At 40.2% G+C, this 22,066-nt stretch overlaps 3 protein-coding genes across 8 annotated transcripts; 2 read left to right on the top strand and 1 right to left on the bottom strand.

The window, feature by feature from the left end:
- Window positions 1–1,744: 1,744 nt before the first annotated feature.
- LOC115626424 (beta-galactosidase) lies at window positions 1,745–5,702 on the top strand. 2 transcript variants are annotated; one of them, XM_030521792.1, is made up of 7 exons: window positions 1,745–1,971; window positions 2,037–2,200; window positions 3,250–3,400; window positions 3,460–3,802; window positions 3,870–4,017; window positions 4,092–5,161; window positions 5,579–5,702. In XM_030521792.1, the coding sequence occupies exons 1-7, from the start codon at window positions 1,843–1,845 to the stop codon at window positions 5,653–5,655; spliced, it is 2,082 nt and encodes a 693-aa protein (XP_030377652.1). In that variant the 5' UTR covers window positions 1,745–1,842; the 3' UTR covers window positions 5,656–5,702. The 2 variants fall into 2 exon arrangements, with proteins under 2 accessions (XP_030377652.1, XP_030377653.1); XM_030521793.1 differs by lacking the exon at window positions 5,579–5,702 and having other exon boundaries at window positions 4,092–5,278.
- On the bottom strand, window positions 5,620–8,563 carry LOC115626425 (tetraspanin-17). 3 transcript variants are annotated; one of them, XM_030521796.1, is made up of 5 exons: window positions 8,172–8,563; window positions 7,741–8,100; window positions 7,557–7,667; window positions 7,299–7,412; window positions 5,620–7,216 (listed from the first exon to the last, which is right to left on the bottom strand). In XM_030521796.1, the coding sequence occupies exons 1-5, from the start codon at window positions 8,460–8,462 to the stop codon at window positions 7,148–7,150; spliced, it is 945 nt and encodes a 314-aa protein (XP_030377656.1). In that variant the 5' UTR covers window positions 8,463–8,563; the 3' UTR covers window positions 5,620–7,147. The 3 variants fall into 3 exon arrangements, with proteins under 3 accessions (XP_030377656.1, XP_030377657.1, XP_030377655.1); XM_030521797.1 differs by lacking the exon at window positions 7,299–7,412 and having other exon boundaries at window positions 8,172–8,561; XM_030521795.1 differs by lacking the exon at window positions 7,557–7,667 and having other exon boundaries at window positions 8,172–8,558.
- A 471-nt stretch (window positions 8,564–9,034) lies between these two features.
- On the top strand, window positions 9,035–21,453 carry LOC115626632 (lysine-specific demethylase lid). Of its 3 annotated transcripts, XM_030522038.1 has the most exons (5): window positions 9,398–9,421; window positions 12,448–12,580; window positions 13,170–14,696; window positions 15,395–16,809; window positions 17,409–21,453. In XM_030522038.1, the coding sequence occupies exons 2-5, from the start codon at window positions 12,502–12,504 to the stop codon at window positions 20,070–20,072; spliced, it is 5,685 nt and encodes a 1,894-aa protein (XP_030377898.1). In that variant the 5' UTR covers window positions 9,398–9,421; window positions 12,448–12,501; the 3' UTR covers window positions 20,073–21,453. The 3 variants fall into 3 exon arrangements, with proteins under 3 accessions (XP_030377901.1, XP_030377898.1, XP_030377900.1); XM_030522041.1 differs by lacking the exons at window positions 9,398–9,421; window positions 12,448–12,580 and adding an exon at window positions 9,035–9,168; XM_030522040.1 differs by lacking the exon at window positions 9,398–9,421 and having other exon boundaries at window positions 12,425–12,580.
- Window positions 21,454–22,066: the final 613 nt, after the last annotated feature.

Below are 22,066 nucleotides of genomic sequence, written 5' to 3'. Positions count from 1 at the left end.
TCGACTTGCCAATTATTTATTATTTATTATTAGTATAATTGTTTCTGCCATGCTTACTTCATTACCTTACATTTTTTAAGAGAACTCGTACGCTCTCATGCTTTTCTGATTGATCTAACTGCGCTCTCTTGGTCCTTTGCGGCAAAAAACTCAACACACAAATGTAGGCAAGTTAGCAATCTGTTATACACATTCGGCAAGTTCTGTAAATTGAGTTTTTTTCTTTCTTTTTTTGTGTATCTGTTGTTTTGGCGACATTTTGTCTGCCGCTATGAGTGAAACCTACTTATACGTGTACATATGTATGTACATACATACATAAATGCATATAAGAAAAGAAAAATCATTAATATAAATCGCTGCGTACTTACATTCACATACAGATTAATTGCGATCACTTTAATTAAAAATTATTTTCTAATTGAACACCTTTACTTATTTGAATCACATTTATAAACACTTAAAAAAATTAAAACAAAAATTGAGGCACACACATACATAGGTATGTATGTACTTATGTGCGCAGCACATTGGACGCGCGGTATTTTCGCATTAATAAACACATATTTTGCACAGTTCACACACAACTTAATATGTACATATGCTTTTAAATAATATTTCAAATATTTAACTATTAATTAAACATTTTCGCAGAGTTTTCGGCAACTCCAAAAAAAATGGCGCGACGCATTCAACTGATATGTATGTACATATGTATGTACGCAGCACATTAATCGCGCGGTATTTATCGCATTAATAAACACATATTTTGCACACTTCACACACAACTTAATATGTACATATGCTTTTAAATAATATTTGAAATATTTAAACTATTAATTAAAAATTTTCGCAAAGTTTTCGGCAACTCCAAAAAAATGACGCGACGCGTTCAACAGGTGAAGAAAAACTAAGCCTTGCGTTGCAGCTGCAAGCACAATGCTCGCTGTAAGAATGTAAAAGGAAGGAAGAAATCAAAAATCATAACTGTAAATTCGCTTATAGTGGGAGAGGGGGGGGGGGGAGTGTAAAAACATTTCATAGATGGCGCAGCTAACTTTTATATGTGGGAAGTTCGGATGTTCCCTACTGAATAATGCGGATGTGCTTTACATAAAACAATAAGTACTTTATTTAAGCTTCGCGGTAGCTGTTGTTGAAGCAAGCTAGACTCCTGGAGATAGATTGGTACATAATATATATCGAACTACTTATTCAAATTAGTTAAGCTTGATCAGCAAAAGATGGCGCTCTTCACAATCGCCACAGATAGTAAGCGATATGAGGCGCTTAAGTACAAAGGCTTTTAAATAGGATGCACCAAACGTAATTTTATTATTTTTATATTTATATTTTTATTGTTATTATTTATTATTGTTATTATAATTATCGGTGCGACTAAGCAAATAATACTGTATTAGCACTGCTTGAGTAGTGCTTAACTAATAAATGGCAGCGATATGATTTGAATACATTTATGTACGTAATAGTAATTGAATTATATATAGTGGAGGGTAGTGATAAGGCTTCGCTGGGGCATATTTGTTTAACAACAATTACAGTTATAGCTTGCCGATCCCTCACACTATCAGGCACTCCACCAGCGCTCAACAACTCGCTTATCATACGTACGAGTACTAATGTATTTAATATACGAGTATATAAAGGAATCGACGCCCAGGCAGAGACCAAAGTGCCAGTCCCAAATGAATGGCACTTGACATTGTGAATTGGACGCCGTTGCTGTGAGGTCGTGTGTGCTGGAGAGTGTTTTTTTTTTAAAAGCGAGCCGAGCTTTAAGCTTAAGTTCATTGAATCAGAAGTTGCGGTCGCAAACACACAATGAGCGGCTGTGGCTGTGGCTGTCGCTGTAGTCGCAAACTAACGCTGGCCATGAGCGGGTTTCTAATTATTTTGTTGGCCGCCGTCGCTGTTGGCTTAGTTGTTGGTCTTGGAAACAGAGACGATGGAGTGAGTGCGTCGAAATTAAACAATAAATGCTGATTCTATTTGGAATATTTTATAACTAAATGCAGGACGAGCACACGTTCACCATTGATCATGAGGCAAACACCTTTTTAATGGATGGTAAGCCCTTTCGATATGTTTCCGGATCTTTTCACTATTTTCGCGCACTGCCCGACGCTTGGCGCAGTCGCTTGCGGACAATGCGTGCCTCCGGTCTTAATGCATTGGATACGTAAGTGTGGATATACCTATTTAAAAATGTACACCAGCTCTTTTTATAACTCAATAAAATGCTATTAATTGGGATAAAACACTTCAACAAAGTTTTCATAAAATTCGTACTAATTAAAATTCTACTTAAACATTTTTTTTAAACAATTTTTTGATTGAAACAAATCGGCTTTAACCAGTTTTCTTCCATGGGGATTTCTTTGTTTTGTTCTTAATTGAACAACAGCTTGGCGATCTCTGATCAATCGGATGATATCTTAGGCGTTATTTGGCTAGATCTGTAGATTTTTAGAAACAAACTTTCTCTAGTTAGCAATTTGTATTGACGAGATTTTTCGACATGGAAATTTGTTGTTTACAGCAGTTTTCATAAAAATTTTATGAGAATTTATTTAGAATTTAAAGTCTCTTCGAATTATTATTATCCTGATTAAATCGAGATGATCCTAAGTTAAGATATAACTTACAATATATCGCCAACTATATACTATATATATAACTATATATATTAGCGAAAAATATATTTTCTAATTATTATATTAGCGAAAAAAATGTTCAAATATTTCCTTTTTTTGTAAACTAAAACAAAATCCGCAGACGATGTTAAAAAATAAGCTCTCAAAGAAAAAACTAAAAAATTGTATAGTATGTAACGCGTTTTCACTTTTTATATACTACATACATATACAAGTATGTACATATGTACACATACAAACATGCATAATATATTCATATAAATACTTTCATTTGGCATAGCTTCTTGTAAACCCCCCTCCCTACATTAATAGTCGTTATAGCATTAAAGCATTTATGACCACAATTTATGGAAATGCTTATTATAATATTCATATGCCTCGATAATCCATTTAACTAAATATTAATAATTGTTATGGCACTTAATGTTTGTTTAGTGGAAAGAGTAAGTATACCAATAATATAATCATAGGCCATAGCTAATTATTTCAAGTAAAGAGAACTCTTTATAACTAACTAAGCTGAATTCGAGGTCCTATTTTCTTTATAATATACACATTGATAATGTATTTACAGCTATGTGGAATGGTCTCTTCATAATCCACACGATGGCGAATACAATTGGGAAGGCATAGCGGATGTTGTCAAATTTCTAGAGCTGGCTAAAGAGGAAGGTTTCTACGTAGTGCTCCGTCCGGGTCCATACATATGTGCCGAACGAGATAATGTACGTTTCAATTGTGTTAGTTCACACAAAAACAGATCTTTAAGTAATCAATCATCTAGGGTGGACTTCCGCATTGGCTCTTTACCAAATATCCCGACATCAAAGTTCGAACCAACGATGCCAACTATATTGCCGAGGTGGGTAAATGGTATGCGGAACTGATGCCGCGTCTACAACATTTGTTGTATGGCAATGGTGGTCCCATCATTATGGTCCAAATAGAGAATGAATATGGAGTGTATTATGCCTGCGATCACGACTACCTGAACTGGTTGCGCGATGAGACCGAGAAGTATGTGCAACAAAAGGCGCTACTTTTCACCGTCGATATACCCAATGAACTGATGCATTGTGGCAAGATTGAGAATGTGTTTGCCACCACAGACTTTGGCATTGATCGCAGTGAGTTTCGGATCAGTATTGCTTGTGAATAGGTTCGCTAATAAGCGTAAAACCTTCATATATATAGTTAACGAGATTGAGAATATTTGGAAAATGCTGCGCGGCGTGCAACCGACTGGACCGCTGGTGAATTCTGAATTTTATCCTGGCTGGCTAACCCACTGGCAGGAAATGAATCAGCGTCGCGATGGTAAGGAAGTGGCTGATGCCTTAAGGTAAGTCGATATTTGTGTGGAAATTATTTCTGATATCTTTAGTCTTTCTATCTATCTTTCTCTTCACATCGCAGAACCATCCTCAGCTATAACGCCAGCGTGAATCTGTACATGTTCTTTGGCGGCACCAATTTTGGTTTCACTGCCGGCGCCAATTACGATCTAGACGGTGGTGTTGGCTATGCCGCCGACATAACTTCGTACGACTATGATGCAGTGATGGACGAAGCGGGCGGCGTTACGCCCAAATACCAGCTAGTCCGTGACGTTATTGGAGAGGTCTTGGAGTTACCTGACATTACGCTAATGCCAGCAAAGCGTTTGTCGTATGGAAAGGTGCAGTTAAAGCCCTCCATGGAGTTGCTTTCGATCGAGGGGCGCGCAACCTTGTCCAAAGGCACGCCTGTGCAGTCCGAGAAACCGCAAACATTTGAACAAATGGATCAGTATTCGGGACTATTGCTCTACGAGACGCAGCTGCCTAGCATTGATCTGGATCCGACGCTACTCACGCTCAATGAGCTGCGTGATCGCGCTCAGGTGTTCATCGATCAGCAATTCGTGGGCATCTTGTCGCGGGAGAATCGCATCTATTCGCTGCCACTGAGCAAGGGCTGGGGCAACACCCTGCAGCTTTTGGTGGAGAATCAAGGACGCATCAACTACGATGTGCTGAATGATACAAAGGGTGTCCTGGGCGATATTACCGTTCAGCTGCATAATGGGGGACAATTACCTCTGGAAAACTGGACGACGACAGCCTTTCCACTGGAGGAGGCCAGCGTAGAGGCGTGGCGCAAGCAGCGCTCCAATAAAGAATTGGCTTCGAATATAGCCGCCCAGAAAATTCTGCTTACTGGCCCCATTCTGTATGAGGGCAGCTTTCAGGTCCAGGATCTGGGCGATACCTATCTAAATGTCGCTGGCTGGGGAAAAGGTGTCGCTTATGTAAATGGCTTCAACCTGGGTCGCTATTGGCCACTGGCTGGACCCCAGATAACGCTCTATGTGCCCAACGAGCTCCTGCGTTTGGGCGACAACTCCATAGTACTGCTCGAGTACCAACAGGTTAACAAATCTGTGGCTAATCAAGAACTGCCCACTGTACAGCTCGATGCAGTTGCCGAATTAGATGGCAATACAGGTAATGCGATCAATGTTTCTTGAGTTGATGGTTACTTCCTTAAATCACACCATTTACACAAGCCAAGACATTAAAAAAATTAAAGACAAAAACATACCATAGTTTCAAGCAATTTTATTAGAAGCATTTATTGTATACATAATTTTTTTTGGGACTTGACTACGGTGTTAACAATGCTAACCGACCGCAATCTTGACAAGCTTTTAACGTATTTTTCTAATCTTTAATTTTAATTACAATGCGCTTTAACATTATCTATCTAACTGTTATCTTTTCTTCTTAGTTGACTTTTAAAATCTAATTGTTATCGTTTCTTCTTAGTTGACTTTTAAAATTGAGTTATGTTGCTTCTTCTTTAAATGTAATTAATTGTTGCATTTAAAATATCTAACAATTATATGAAAATATTTTTTGTAGCTCATTCATTGGCAAATGGAGATTTCGTTTTAAACGGAAGAATCAAAACATTAAATCACACAAAAGATGAACTTTAATAAACGATATTAGTTTTTGTTGTGAACTAATTACAAAAATAGATACAAAAAAATACAAAATATTATAGAAACGGGGATATTTCAAATCAACATTTTAAACACAACGTTTTGAGATTTCTTTAGGGTATATAATACGTGTTTTTCGACGGTAAGTAACACGCAAGACTGTCTACAAGTCGATGTAGTATGTCGCTCTACTTAACAGTCGGTATTTGAGTTAGAAGCGAGACACAAGAGACGACATCCCTATATTGACTCAATGCGTAAACCTTCTGCTATGCGTTACAAACGTGGACTAAAGTTATGAAATAAAACTCTGGACTATATAACGACTTGGTTAAAATCAGACTCTGTGTGTTATGACAAGAATTTGAGAAATGTATGCTTAACTGGACGGGTTAGGAGTTGGACTACATAGTGCATAAAAAATACATTTGAGACATTTTCAGAACACAATTTTGGAATTTGTTATTTGTAATTTGCTTAAGTTATTAAATGACAATTGCCAGTCTTGAAAATTATAATGAACAAAACAATCTTAAACTAGATACATTGAATTAAAACTTCAGACAATGTTTAATTGTTATTTCAAACTGGTTTTTTCTTGTTGCTTTTTTTGTTAGCTTAAATAGACGTTCTTTTTGTTTTTTTTTTTATTGTTGCTCGACTAAAGTACCGCACGCGTTTGTTTAATTTGTAGAAGTGTCACGCATAGGTTTGCAAAAATAGATTGCTTTTTAAAACCCTCTACCCAAAGGGTAAAAGGGTATACTAGTTTGTGTATAGCTTGTTTATATTTATTATTGTTTGTCAACTGGCGACAATATTAAATAAGCTTTTTAATTAACGCGATTTTTAAGCTCGTACAAAATATTTTGTTCGACTGTTTACATTTTGCTAAGCAGCTCATTTTATCATTTGTGCCCCCACACAAAAAATAAATATGTATGTATATAGCAAGTCTTTTAGTTATAAAAATAAATTGAATTAAGTACATATGTTTTTGTGCTGAGTTTGTTTGTTTGTTGTTGCTGTTGTTTCGTGGAAGAGTTATGCATTTCATAGTTTTTTTTTTTAGTTTTGCTTCATATTTGTTCTCTACTTTGTTTTAAAAATATATCACAGCTGCATTTCAAGTTAATGTTTTGTTGCTTCACTCTTTTCCACGTATTAAAATTGCTTTCATAAAGTTTTTGCGCGTAATAAATAATCTACATAAGACGGCGAAAAATTTGGCAACCTAGTCAATTAGTTCATCTTAATAAAGACGGAATGCGTTCGTATTTAGTAGACATGCCCACATACATACATGTGGACTAGGTGTATATGTACGTTTGTATTTGCATAGATTGGGTATTTATGTTATAGTTAACTTACCGAAGCGTAGATATAGAGTAGCAGTTGGGTCTGGTAAAGTTTTCGTATCTTTTTTTTTTAAATTATTGCTGTAACCCTTCCTCTAGAGTGCTGTGGGGGCAGCATGCGCTATTTGTCAGTGCCATTTAGATTTTTGTGCATATATGTCAGCGCGTAAGTTCTGAGCAAAACAAATGCCAAGTATCTGTAAGAGTGAAGGGGAAGTTTTAACATACATTCTTTGTAATGAATTGAATAATTGAAACAAATATGAATCGAAATCAAACCTGGAAAAACATAACACCAATAACGGCCGTTGAAATTATAATTAAATTATGTTCAATCCACTCTTCGCCGGACTGTACGCAACCTTTTTCGTAAATTTTAGACAATTCGTTGTTCTACAAAAAATAAAACGTAGGCACAAAATAAATAAATGATGAAGAAATTTAAAAAATCTAAAAACTAAGAAATAGCTCAATGGAACAAATGCAAGACTATAAAACCAATTGGCAACGTGGTCCAATTGAATTCATTGACAGCACCTGCATGATAAGCATGGATATACATGTGCCCGCCACACTTATTAAATGCGCCTCCAGCCAATCCTCGCCAGCGCGCAAACAACCACGCTCATGTATATTTCTATCCACAGGCTGCATCCGTATAAATTTGTCAAAATTGCACATTAAAGCTTCATATATTAGCAACCTACTGGCAACAACTTACGTGATCTTCCTTTCTAACATCATAGCCGCACTGTTTATTCTTGATCAGCTCCTGCGGATGTCGTCGGCAACATGAAAACGGCACGCCACAGGCCTCTCGGCTGCCCTTCTCGACAGATGAGCAATTAAAGTAATTATTGTTATCCCAATCTTTGGGCCCATCAATGCCACAGCATTGAAGCCAATCTTCCTGTATCCAATCTATGAGATTCTGCTGGTCGGGATCTTCGCGATAGTGTTTAATAAAAGCACGTAGCCCCTCGGTGGCCTGATCCTTGATCCAGCCCTTGTCCTTGAGCACGAAAGCCAAGGCGCAAAAGCCAATCTCTGCTAATAGCAAAACGCTCAAAAAAATAGCATACTGCCAAAAATAGAAATGCTGAATTAAATCTCAGCTCAACCCAATTAACAGCATCTCATTTGCATACTTACCGTCCCCAATAAACAAGTATTTTCTCGCAAAGCGCCCACGCTACCCGTGAAACCAATCAGAAATGTTATGGCTCCCAGTAGGATGAGCACAAATGCAGGATCGAGCGCTATGAAATTTAACTTAGTAATATTGCGAAACATGTCCTTTTCACTCCAACTCCAAATGCCCACGGCCAGCACAAGCACGGCTATCATCCAGATTAGCACATTGGCAGTGAAGAGCATAAACTTAAGGCAGCAGGAAATTTCAGTTGTTTCAGTTTCGCGTCTATATTTCCGCACCGTGGGCATGTTGGCGAGTGCAAATAACTATTGTTTTAATTTTAATTGTTATTTCTGTTTACGCGACAAAATTCCAATGCCGATACCTTTGGCTCAGTAGGGCAAACTGACAATGGCATCGAAAGTGCTACCAATTTACATATATTAAATTGTGAGGGTGGCGGACATGAGTAAAAACGTTTAGACCTGCAATGTTTATAACATCGATGGCCGACCAACACACATATTAATTAATAAATTTACGTATATTACTATCGTCTTAATTTCTTTAACGTCTATAAAATGTACCTACATGTTGCCTTTTCCGTACTGATCTACTCATCGATCGTATATGCGTCATCGATGTTTTAGGCGCTGCCACTATATGATAATAAACTTGGTACAAATGTACAAAAACTGAGTATTGTGGCATACAAAATTTAACATAAATAGAGAAGCAATACTTTTTTCATTTTATTCTTCTATATCTTAACAACTAACCATCATCGGCAAGTTGCGATATTATCGACAAAGTACACTACTTTTCTCTCGATGGCTTACAGAGTTATCGATAGCGCTGTCTGAAACGCGACGTCGAAAAATATTAAAACAGTTACAATAAAAGGAGAAGTAAAATAAAGTTCGAGTGTCGTGTAAATTAATTATTAATGAGACAGTTTCATAAGCAAGTGCACGCAATTGAAAGGCGTGTGCGTACTTTTTACCTATGACGACAGTGAGTTTCTTTACCCTCTACATGTGTCTCAGTATGGTGTATGTGTGCGTGCGTGTGTGATATTGGCTGATGGAAAATGTTTAATTATCAGCGAAATATGGACTAAATGCAAGTAAAGCATACCTCAAAGTCCACTAAACAGCTTAAACTATACAAAACCGCAAGAAAATAGCCTAAACGTTTGCTAACAAATGCATATAAAAGACCCAATACCTATATCAACCCCCCGCGTTTTAATCAAAGAAAAAATTTTGTATGTGTGCTGTGTGCTATGGGCAGCGCAGTCGGGTCGAAAAAACGTTGAACCAAAAGTGAAAATTAAATTGTAGATTTTTTCATAACACAATAATATATATGCACCCATATGTTGAACATGTCCACGCTTTCGACCGTTGGGGTGAATGCATAGAAAAAATAGTGTAATTTGTAATTAGCGCACTCATTACATACGCAGTGGCAGCGGCAGCGCTGTAAAGTGCGTGCGGCGCTGCTTTGGTCGCCATCATAAGAGCAGCGACAGAGGCAGAGACAAAAGCATAGCCGTCGTCGTCACAATCTGCCACTGTGAGGTGCCTGCCTGCCCATCAGTCGGGCATGCCAGCCTGCCAGTTCGACAGTTCATCCGTTGTTCATCCGTCTATCCTCAATAGATCCCACGCTTAAATACTTAATTCAATTGCAAGCACTGACACTAAGTTATTTAAAATGATGTGTAGAGAAAAAGGAACAGAAGTACAGTGTTACAATTAATATTGGTGCTTTCAAAAAGTTTAATGTGCAATATGGTGGCAGAAAATCACGACAAAAGTCGCTCACTAGCCGAAAATGTCGTATACGTTGGCCGTCGCAGTTTTATTGGGTATTAGTTTTTATTGCTAGTTAGCAACGCAAAACATTTTACGAGCTGCGTTTTTAAGGTGCAACAGAAGTGGCAGAAGCAGAACAAGAAATTTAATTAAATGCGGTATGTCTGTGTGTGTGTACATACATCCATACATACAACGTAGTATGTATGAACGTGCGTGTGTTTGAAAAAAGTAACAAGATTTTTAGTGCTAATTTCGCTAAAAACATACCTACATACGTACATATTTATGTATAGAGAAAACGTGTGTGTGTTGCTGCTTGGTGTGTGTGCGCTCGTATACCTGTACGTTTCAGTGTATATATGTGTGTGTGTGTGTTTCTCCTGTGTGGTGGTGTTGTCTATGGCTGTGCGTGTGTGTGCGCTTGTGTAAGCTGCGTGCGTTTGTATATGTGCGGCTGAAAATGGAAATTATATAAAACCCCTATATACAGATGTATTATATATACATATATATGCGTGTATGTATAATCGTTAAGCAGCAGAAATCATGCGGTATCTAAAATATGTTTTAAAACACACAATTCATCAAAGCCACGATCAATTACAAGCAAAACCCCAACAAATTATTTAACAATTATTTTCTGGAACATCTACGTCAACGTCACGTTTACCAAATCAATAAAGCCATGGTGTGCTGGCCAAATTAAAACTGGCGTATATGTAATTAAACGCAAAATTTAGCAGTTAAAGATATTTCCAATCCACCGCAAACAATAAAAAAAAAACAACAAAACCATCAAAACACATGCGGCGCTGCATTCTCTGCTCATCATTACTCACGCACTAGATACTCACATGCCTACATACATACATATAAAAATATATACAAACATACATAGTGTACTTACTACACATTCGCTCAATTCGTAAATATGTACATACGTATGTACATATGTTCATACATATGTACATACACAAAAACAGTACTCATTTTCGCTCTCTCACAAATCAGGAAAAGCTGCAGCCGCCTCCTGATCAAGCAGAGGAAAAAACTACACACACTTTACTCCCTTTTGTTGCTGACTCTTTGATAGCTGTAGATGTTATTGTTGTTGTTGTTGCTGTCGTTTGGGTGGCTATTGGTGGTGGCGCCCCATTTTGCGATAGTCGCGCGCGTGTGTGTGTGTGTGTCTGGTACAACAACCACCAAAGGCAAAGCTCTTTGCAACGACGGCTTCCTTTTGTCTAGTTGGAAATGGCAGCCGCCGTTGACGTTGTCGTTTGCCGTTGAAAAACCTTAACCGGAACTTTAGCAGCAGCAGCAAGAACAACAACAACAACAACGTGAATCGCAGGCAGGCAGCGACTTTTTCAATATGGCTTCCCTTTAACTTGTTGTTAATTTCATCACAAAATGGCAAAAATAAACACATTAAAATTAACTGGTTGCATAGAGTGAGCATTTATAACAATATTTTAAATACGTCACTTCATTCGAAAAATTTACTAATTGTAAAATTACAAAATAGATGTTTTGAAAACGAACACTAAATCGCAATTAATGCAAGCTTTTAAACGTTTAACAAAAAAGTCTAAACTAAAAGCGTAATTTGCTAAGAATGGTCCTGCGGCGCAGCAATTAATGTGTATTGCAATGATTGAACGTTATTGCATAAATAAATTGAATTCAAATGTACTAACAAATCTACATACAAATACATAAATATGTGCATATATTGGTAGTTGTTACCAGTGGTCGCTATGTTATACATACACATAGTCGATGGAACCCTTGCTCACCCCCTGTTCTTGTGTGTGTGTGTCTGTGTGTGTGCTCCACTTTTTTATGCAACATAAAATATTTGCTGCGACTTGTTTTGCCTGCGCTGTTGCATGATGTCGCGACAGTAAGGCCCAAAACCCTTCCCTTTTTTTGCTCGAGTCCGCCATTTGCTGAATTTTAATTGAAAGCTAAAGCTTATGAAAATAAAAAGCTGTAAACCAAGTTTGTGGCATATGCACAAAGTGAAAATTGAATGCCTCCATTTGTTACTGCAAGTGTGTGTGCAATTGACAATTAAAAACCATATTTAAAATAAGTTCTGTAAGCTGGCACCACCGCATCAGACTCCCACTCATCTAATCAATCTCGTCATCGTCATACCGAGCTGCACGCCACAGGAAAGTCACCGCCCCGCTTTAGCTGTTCTTTTGATCACGTCTTACTTGTTACCTCTCAGTGCGCACGATTCTGTGTGTATGTGTGTACTACGCATGTGTATTATTTATATTTGTTTTTGCTACACTCGCCACTGAATAAAGTTTTTATTTGCTGGCTTGTCACTTGCATTTTCGAGCTGGTTGGGGCTGTAGTCCTAGGACTTTGAGCCAGCGACTGCACTTGACAAAAAAATGAATGTATTTATTTAAATATGTATGTGTGTACAATCAATTTTATCAACACGAGACAGCACTGACTGATAATGTATTGAAAAGTAAGCGGAGCAGCAGCAGCAGCGCGCACAATGAACCGTCTCATCGCTGCCTATAATACCACCAATCAACAACAAAAACAACTAACCACTTTAGGGAACTGCAAAACAGGCAAGCAAAAACATGACATATACATTCACATACTTACATTCTATCTAGATACACATATTGATGTGTAAGTCCGCTTTTTATGACTGCGTTGTCAATGCAACCCCCACACGCATACATACGCTCTCACATAAATCTATAAATGCCGTTTACTTATTTGTTTACCTGCCGCGCCGCCATTAAGAACCACTGAGTACGACATACATACATACAAATGCTTCTTTATATATACATACATATATGCATGTGTGTATGCGTGAACCTCAGCCAGTGTTGCTCTATTGAAATCAATTTTCAGGACTAGTCTACTCTCAGCTGCGCTGAATTTACTGAAAATTTGTTTAAAACCGAAAATGGCCAAAACAAATAATGAAACAAAAGCAGAATTAATAACTGTGCTTTATAAGTAGGTAGAGCTTACATTTGTGTGTAATTACCGTTTCCTAGTCTGTTAGTATAATATAGAAAAGCAGAAAGCAGTGAGGAAAACACGAAGGTGTCTTGCATTTTGAGCGTGTTACACATTTTAGTGGAGCATAATCAACTAACTAATCGAACCCACCAATAAAACGCGAACTCTTTCTATTCACAGAGCTGAACGCAGTGTCCAAGAGCAAACAAAAGTGTGAACTTAGAAGGGAAATCAACAAACAGCACAATATGTCTGCCAAATTGGAGGCGGACACATCAACCGCCAATATTGGGGCAAGCAGTGGAGCGGCAGCTACCACCAATGGCAACACAACGCCTGCGCGACGGCTGCGCACCCGCAACTCCACCGGCAGCGGTAGCGAGAGCACCAAAAAGAATCACAGCAGCATTACAGTAGCTGCCACCAACAATTATCATAGCGACAATGCAACAGCCAGCGATGGAGCAGCTCCACCAGCAACAGCAGCTGCTGCAGGGTCAACCGTGGAGCGGCCGATGCCCAGCGTACCCATGAATCATGCGAGCAGCAGCGTCTCGGCATCCAAAAAATATCACAACAGCTGTCCACATCCCACGCCCAGCGTTCACAAGAAACCGTTGCATACACAACCGCACAGCACCAATAAATTCGATCAGGGCAAGAATGAGGAGTTCCATTTCGATACGCCACCTGAATGTCCAATTTTTCGACCAACAGCCGAGGAGTTTAAGAATCCACTCGCTTATATCAGTAAGATACGATCCATCGCCGAGAAATGTGGCATCGCAAAGATATTACCGCCGGAAAAATGGTCGCCTCCATTTGCCGTCGACGTTGACAAGTTGCGTTTTGTGCCGCGCGTTCAGCGGTTGAACGAACTGGAGGCGAAGACACGAGTCAAGCTCAATTTTCTTGATCAAATCGCAAAGTTTTGGGAGCTGCAGGGTGCCTCATTAAAGATACCCATGGTGGAGCGTAAAGCACTGGACTTGTATACGCTGCATCGCATTGTGCAGGAGGAGGGTGGCATGGAGCAGACTACTAAAGATCGCAAATGGGCTAAGGTGGCTAATCGTATGCAATATCCGTCAAGCAAGAGTGTTGGCGCCACCCTAAAGGCGCACTATGAACGCATACTGCATCCCTTTGAGGTGTATACTTCGGGCAAGGTTTTGGGCGCTGCAGCAGCGGCAGCAGCCACTGCTCATGCCACGCCCGTCAAACTGGAGGATGGTGGTACCGATTACAAGACACACGAGATACCCACACGTCAGCAAATAGCACCTCCTAATGAGAATAATACGCGTCGTTCGAAACGCTTCGGCAACTCTACCGCTAGCTGTGGTCTGACTGGCGTCAAGAGTGAGACTGGCAGTGGCAATTCAACCACTGTTGGTGGAGTAGTTATCAAAACTGAAACAAAAGAGGATTTCAAACGAGACCTACTGAGCAGCTTCAATGCTGTTCATGCAACTCCAGGCGCCACTGCCGGCGTCAACAATACGGGCAATTCAACAGCAGCCCCCAACACACGCGCCACCCAGAAGAAGGCCAACGAGCCACAGCAGCTGATTGACCCACTCATGAAGTACATATGTCACATATGCAATCGGGGAGATGTCGAGGAGTCCATGCTCTTGTGCGATGGCTGCGATGATAGCTATCACACCTTCTGTCTGCTGCCTCCACTCACGAGCATACCCAAAGGTAAGTTACAAACGCAAACTAGATATTAAAAGCTTGGCTTTAACATTGTTTGGTATGTGTCGGATAGTGTAAACTATATACATCGTGCTCCACATTTATACATTACTTATCAGTAATTAGGTCGTATTTATTATTATCTATATAAAGCTAAAAATAGATTCGCGATTTCAAGTACATTTTTTTTCCGGTGCTATGTAATATAGAGAATACTTTAATCGCTTCCATAATAATCTTTGTAGGAAATCGTATGTGTTTATTAGAAAATTAGCTTTATTACAGGTAAAGCATTTCAGGTGTAACTTTATCGTCCGGATTGGAATATTCTTTAGCTATTATATGAACGATCAGAACGAAATGCTAACGCGTAAGAACCTTTATGTTCCAAATGATGATCTTATTACGAAATCCAAAGTGTTGTTAATTGAAAATACCTGAATCTAATATAATATTTTATTAGTTGGTTGTGACTTACCATATTTTAGAGTGAAAATTGGACTATATCTAAATAACGATATATTCTCTGCTAAGCTGTCTAAGCTGTTCGGAATGTAATTTTGACACGAATTGATATAACGTTGTCCGATCGATATCTTTGGAACTATAGCAACAATCGCATTATTTGGACTTTAGATTAAAGAGCTAGTTAAAATATCATCGAACTTCACTATAGTTATATTTGTTCTTCTTTCGCCTTCTAGGTGAGTGGCTTTGTCCGCGTTGCGTTGTGGAGGAGGTGAGCAAGCCTCAAGAAGCCTTTGGTTTCGAGCAGGCTGAGCGCGAATATACGTTGCAACAATTTGGCCAAATGGCCGATCAATTTAAGCAAGAGTACTTCCGTAAACCCGTGCATCTGGTGGCCACGGAACTCGTAGAGCGCGAATTCTGGCGCATCGTCTCGTCAATTGATGAGGATGTAACCGTGGAGTATGGCGCCGATTTGCATACGATGGATCACGGCTCTGGTTTTCCAACAAAAAGCTCACTCTATTTGCTTCCCGGCGATCAGGAGTATGCCGAGTCTAGCTGGAATCTGAATAATTTGCCGCTGCTGGAGGACTCCATATTGGGTCACATTAATGCCGATATTAGTGGCATGAACGCGCCGTGGATGTATGTGGGCATGTGCTTTGCTGCCTTCTGCTGGCACAATGAGGATCACTGGAGCTATTCGATTAACTATTTGCATTGGGGTGAGCCAAAAACTTGGTATGGTGTGCCCGGCTCTCGTGCCGAGCAGTTCGAGGAGACTATGAAGCGGGCAGCTCCCGAATTATTTGCCTCGCAGCCAGACTTGCTGCATCAACTCGTCACGATCATGAATCCGAACATATTAATGAACAATGGAGTGCCGGTCTATCGCACCGATCAGCATGCCGGAGAGTTTGTCATCACCTTTCCGCGCGCCTACCATGCCGGCTTCAATCAGGGCTATAATTTTGCCGAGGCCGTCAATTTCGCACCTGCTGACTGGCTGAAAATGGGACGCGAGTGTGTCAATCACTATTCGATGCTGCGTCGTTTCTGCGTTTTCTCACACGACGAGCTCGTCTGTAAGATGGCCTTGGAGCCAGCAAAGCTGACATTTGGCATTGCCACAGCCTGCTACATTGACATGGCCGAGATGGTGGATACGGAGAAAAAACTGCGCAAATCTTTGCTTGAATGGGGCGTGACACGGGCCGAACGACGCGCCTTCGAGCTTGTTAGCGATGATGAGCGCCATTGCCAGGAATGCAACACCACCTGCTTCCTGTCCGCTGTCGCCTGCGAGTGCAATGACAAGGTCATAGTCTGTCTCCGTCACTACACCGTGCTATGTGGCTGTGCGCCTGAGAAGCACACGCTTATCTATCGCTACACGCTGGACGAAATGCCGCTTATGTTGCAAAAGTTGAAGGTGAAGGCTCATAGCTTTGAGCGTTGGCTTTCACGTTGCCGTGACATTGTCGATGCACAAACACCGACTTCGGTTACGCTCTCTGAGTTGCAGGAGCTGTGCAAAGAGGCCGAGACCAAGAAGTTTCCGTCATCGCTGCTTATCGATCGTTTAAATGCGGCAGCTATTGAGGCAGAGAAATGTGTTACCGTCATACAGCAGTTGGGCATCAATAAGGTAAGATACAAAGCGTTGCTTAAGTCAGACTTGCTTGCTTGAGATGCATTTTCGAAAAGTCCTCTTAAACAATTAATATATCAGTCTTTTAGATTTGATGGTTTCCTAGGCTTTCAAATACTGATAAATGTTTATAAATAAATCAACTTATCAAGTAAAGATCTTATTTTTCCCCATCGAAAACTCTTCTAATAAATAATAAATCTCCATAATAAATAATATATCAGTCTTCTAGATTTGATGGTTTTCTGGGCTATCAAATACTGATAAATGTTTATAAATAAATCAACTTATCAAGTAAAGATCTTATTTTTCCCTATCGAAAACTCTTTTTAATAAATAATAAATCTCCATAATAAATAATATATCAGTCTTCTAGATTTGATGGTTTTCTAGGCTTTCAAATACTGATAAATGTTTATAAATAAATCAACTTATCAAGTAAAGATCTTATTTTTCCCTATCTTAATCTTTAAATAAAATATTAAAGACCCCTTCATTTAGAAGAAGAAATCAAGCATCCATGGCTATGAAACTTTAAGTCTCATTACCATTTATGGTCGCTTACTAACCGCAATTGCTCTCTATATTTTTATTAGGTACGCACACGCTCCGATCACAACCAGGAGGCTGCTCAATACAAGCTCACCATGGAGGAGCTGGAATTGTTTGTGCAGGAGATCGACAACCTGTGCTGCATCATCGACGAGGGCACTTCTGTGCGGGAGCTTCTGGTGTTGGGCAAACAGTTTGTGGAGAGAGCGGAGGCACAATTGCAATTATCATTGGAAGCGCTGGAGGAGAATGAGCTGGAGACGCTGATCAATGAGGGCAGCTCATTGCGCATTGAACTCCAACAGCTGGATATGTTGAATAAACGTTTAAAGCAATGCAAGTGGTACAAACGCTCGCAGGGATTACGCGAGACGAGCTCCAAGTTAACGTACAACGATGTGAAGGCACTGCTGAATACCGCCGCTGCCGATCTTGATCCCACAGATCCGTTTATTGACAAGGAGATGCGTAAGCTGCAGCAAATTGGCGCCGCTATCGAGGCCTGGGAATCACAGGCAGCGAAATTCTTCCGTCGTCACACACAACAACATGAGCTGGTAGAGATCGATCAGTTCCTGAAGACAGCTGCGGACATAAATGGGCAGGTGCCGTCGCACGGCCTGCTTAAGGATGCGCTTCGAAAGGCACGGGAATGGTTACGTTCTGTGGAGCAACTGCAACAGAATAATCATGTGACCTATTGCCACACTTTAGAAACGATGATCGAGCGTGGCCTGAACATACCCATACAGTTGGAGGAGCTGAGTCGAATGCAGGGACATCTGAATAGCGCCCACCAGTGGAAGGATAATACGGCGCGCGCGTTCCTTAAGAAGGGCACATTTTATACACTGCTCGAGGTGCTTATGCCACGGGCTGAAGCCATTAACATTGATTCGGATCTCAAGCCACGTTTCCAAGATGATTTCCTGAAAGAGAAAAATCCAGCGGAAATTGTAGCTTCCTTCAAACACGCGGAGGAGAAGGAGCTGCGCGATATGCGCGAGCTGCGACGTGAGAATATGGCCAAGAATTCGCTGCGTGATGTTTTCTGTTTATGCAAGGCCGAATTCCGTGGACTCATGCACAATTGTCAGCTGTGCCGCGATTGGTTCCATGAGGACTGCGTACCGCCCCCGTCAACGTCAGTGCACAACAACAATAACAATGGAGCGTTTAATGGCGGTACGGCAGCAGGCTCCTCCTCCACGCGCTCTAAATGGCTCTGCCCCTCCTGCGTGCGCTCCAAACGTCCGCGTCTAGAGACGATTTTACCGCTGCTGGTGCAGTTGCAACAACTGCCCATCCGCCTGCCCGAAGACGAGGCGCTACGCTGTCTCGCCGAGCGCGCCATGAATTGGCAAGATCGGGCACGAAAAGCTTTGACCAGTCCCGATGTCAGCGCTGCACTCGAAGCCATCATCGCACATCAGCAACAACTACAGGAAAAGCGCAGAACGGTCGGCCCTGGCTCACTTGGCGACATCAACAGTCCGCGCAAATCGCGTCGTTCAAGTCAACGTGGTGGCAGCAAGGCGCGTTCCGACTCAGATGCGGCCATCGATGATGATGATGACGACGATGATGATGTTGGTCGATTGCGTATTGTCGAAGATGGCTTTAGCAACGACGAGGATGAGCAACAGCTGTCCCGCGTGCGCATCCCGGCTGATGATGTGACGGCCACTGTGGATTTGCTGAAGCTGCTGTCTGACAGTGAAATTGAGAACCTGCTGGATCTAATGATGGAGGGAGATCTGCTAGAAGTGTCTCTAGATGAAACGCACGAGCTGTGGCGCATTTTGGAGACCATGCCGCCCACTATGCTGCAAGCACAAGCTATGGCGCGCGTGGCACAGCACCTGCAACGTCAGCGACAACAGCAGCAACAACAATTAACAGCGCCCACGTCCAGCATAAATTCGGGCGCCGAAGATTCCAATGACAGCCTCCTTGTTCAGAGCAGTCCGAATAGTGGTGGCAACAGCAAGACGAGCAAGAAACGGCGCTCCAACGATGCCACCGGAAATTGTCCAGTGCCGCGCAAAAAGAACAACACGCCCAAGCAGACAGCTAAAAAGCAAACACGCAAAAGTGAGAGCAAGGCGCAGCCGGGAACTGCAGCTGGTGCTGCAGCAACAACAACCGATGCGGATGTGGAAAACAAACAGGCGAATGGTGGCAACACGACCACAGCAGTAGCAACAACGCCAGGCGGCATTAACAACAATAGCAACAGCAGTGCGCCCGGCTCTGCTCAGAAGAAACGCAAACGCACCTCAACAAATAATAACAACAATAATAATACAAATGCCAGTGGCCAGGGCAATCCAAATGCAGGCACTAATAGCAACAGCAACAACAACAGCAATGCCGGCGGTGGTGGGGGCGGTGTTGGTGGTCAGAAGAAGCACGCGCAACGCACACAACAAGCCGCCCAGGAGGATGATGAGGAGGAATGCCGTGCTGAAAATTGCCACAAGCCGACAGGACGCGAGGTCGATTGGGTACAGTGCGATGGCGGCTGCAACGAATGGTTTCACATGTACTGTGTCGGTCTGAACCGGAGCCAGATTAAGGCGGATGACGATTATATTTGCATACGCTGCACCAAGACCGTCACCGTGGTGGCGAGCAGCAGTTTGGCAAACACACTGAGCAGCACAGCCACGCCATCAAAGCAGCGAGCAACGCAATCGGCGCGATAAATGTAAAATATCACATGCAAACCTATTTAATTTGTATGTCTTGTTTTGTTCTTCGATTTCGATTAACACATCAGCGATATCGATAATTACAGCAGCCTTTTTGTGTTTACTGTTAGCGCGCGTACACAATATTCGTTACAATTCGTATGTATGTAGATGTGTATGTGTACACACTTGCAGGCACATGCGATGTCACCCTAACGGTATTTACTATGTTTAGTAAAGTCACTTTAAATTGAAAAGTTTTGTAGTGCATAAATATGTATGTATGTACTTCTAATTATCGCTATTTAGTACGTCTTATAAAACGTATTTGAAATTGCAAAATGCAACAAAAAAAAAAAACAAACAACATAAAAACTAATAACAAAAAAATGGCAAAATGGAAAATGAAAAACAACAACTTTGTACAAGCAGTAGATGGAAAGCCGGCGTTAGCCAATGAGCACATTTTTCGTTCGTTAAACGTTCTTTTATACATATTACAATTACTATTATTATTACTATTAATCTTTGTTAATTTAATTCACTCTTTGTGTTCGCTTTAAGTTGTACGATGCGCGCCTTTTAAGTTTTTATTATGAGAGAAACTATTCATATTTCTAATGTAAATTTGTGTTTACTTAAAGTGAAGAGCAAACGAGCGTTTTCTTTAAAAAGGAACGAAAAACAAAAAACAGATCGTTAAACAGAAAATCTTCCATTATTTTAATGCATTAATTGGATGCATGACGCGCAGCAAACATTTTTGTATGTTTTCGTTTAGTTTTGCTGATTTTTATTTAAAACAAAAACAAAACCATTTAAAAGAAACAATGATCGATTTAAATTAAATGTAGCATAAAAAACCAAGTTTATTAAAACAAAAAGCCTAGTTTATAAAGTGAATAATTAAAAAATACATACATATACTTGATACATATAAATGCAGCCTAATGCTAAGTTTAAATATAAAAACACAATGAAAAATGTAAAATTTTTAATTTAAATGTAGTAAACTGATTAGAGAACAAGCGTAAGCTACTTGGAAAGGTAAAAAACAAAACAAAAAAAATGCAAAACTTTTCTTATAAAACAAAAAAAAAAACAAACAAAACTACATCAAAAATGCTTAGAATTATTCAAGAAAAAAGAAACACTTTGTAAAATCATTTTTTAATTGTGTATAAAAACGCGGGTCGATTTGTGGCCCAAACAAAAACATAAGCATCTTAAGGGAAAACAAACAATTTTATTTTATTTAAGCTGAGAATGTACGATTCATTTAAATGAACCCCCAAAATCAACTACCTTACGCCCCACAAGTCCCACACAATTATGTAATTCTATTATACATATAAATAAATTATATATAAATAGTATTTAAAAAAAAAAAAACAAATGCCCAATTGCTTTTTCTTTACCTCATTCTTCTGCTGCGTGGTGTTACAAAATGCAAATCCGTTTTAATCCCTCATTTATTCACACAACTCATCAAATGGCACAAAATGTAGAAAGGCGCTGAAAATTGAATGAATGATAAGATTACTGGAAAGACCTTATGTACAATTTTGTTGACTTGCCGGCTATCAACGATAAACATATTTTTTTCTGAAGTTCTACTATGCGCCATAGCAGGTGTCATCGGCCAACTGGGACTTCCTACTATATTCAGGTATGACTATTTTTATTAGGGGGTATGTGAACGCGTCAAAACAGGTGGCCTGCACACCGACCTAATTGAAGAAATGCGATAAGCTGCTAAACACTTAAGACTTGCTAATGGAAATATATCTGTAGTTAGCGCTGTGCAATTTTATTAATATTATTAAATTAAAAAGAATGTTATATGCACATAATTTCAAACCACTATTGAAAGTATACGAATCTAAGAATGTTTTATTCTGTTTAACACACTCTCCGCTTTACTATAAATGGCTTCCTATAGCTGTGATCTGCCCTTCTTCCAGTTATTGAGATGATCCTGAGATCCTCGTGATTAGGAATCTAATTGG

Source organism: Scaptodrosophila lebanonensis, unplaced genomic scaffold, assembly GCF_003285725.1.
Source record: "Scaptodrosophila lebanonensis strain 11010-0011.00,11010-0021.00 unplaced genomic scaffold, SlebRS2 tig00000085-arrow-pilon, whole genome shotgun sequence".
Lineage (NCBI taxonomy): Eukaryota > Metazoa > Arthropoda > Insecta > Diptera > Drosophilidae > Scaptodrosophila > Scaptodrosophila lebanonensis.
The sequence above is the reverse complement of the archived record's forward strand: the minus strand, read 5'-3'. Positions and strand labels throughout refer to the sequence as shown.

Excerpts from the sequence above, each read along its gene's own strand:
- LOC115626632 (XM_030522038.1), top strand. The coding sequence starts at position 12,502 with ATGAACCGTCTCATCGCTGCCTATAATACCACCAATCAACAACAAAAA. Across the intron at positions 12,581-13,169 it reads TTTAGGGAACTGCAAAACAG|AGCTGAACGCAGTGTCCAAG; the intron begins GCAAGCAAAAAC and ends TTCTATTCACAG. Across the intron at positions 14,697-15,394 it reads ACTCACGAGCATACCCAAAG|GTGAGTGGCTTTGTCCGCGT; the intron begins GTAAGTTACAAA and ends TTCGCCTTCTAG.
- LOC115626425 (XM_030521796.1), bottom strand. The coding sequence starts at position 8,462 with ATGCCCACGGTGCGGAAATATAGACGCGAAACTGAAACAACTGAAATT. Across the intron at positions 8,101-8,171 it reads ATACTTGTTTATTGGGGACG|TATGCTATTTTTTTGAGCGT; the intron begins GTAAGTATGCAA and ends TATTTTTGGCAG. Across the intron at positions 7,668-7,740 it reads ATGTTAGAAAGGAAGATCAC|CCTGTGGATAGAAATATACA; the intron begins GTAAGTTGTTGC and ends ATACGGATGCAG.
- LOC115626424 (XM_030521792.1), top strand. The coding sequence starts at position 1,843 with ATGAGCGGCTGTGGCTGTGGCTGTCGCTGTAGTCGCAAACTAACGCTG. Across the intron at positions 2,201-3,249 it reads GGTCTTAATGCATTGGATAC|CTATGTGGAATGGTCTCTTC; the intron begins GTAAGTGTGGAT and ends ATGTATTTACAG. Across the intron at positions 4,018-4,091 it reads GAAGTGGCTGATGCCTTAAG|AACCATCCTCAGCTATAACG; the intron begins GTAAGTCGATAT and ends TTCACATCGCAG.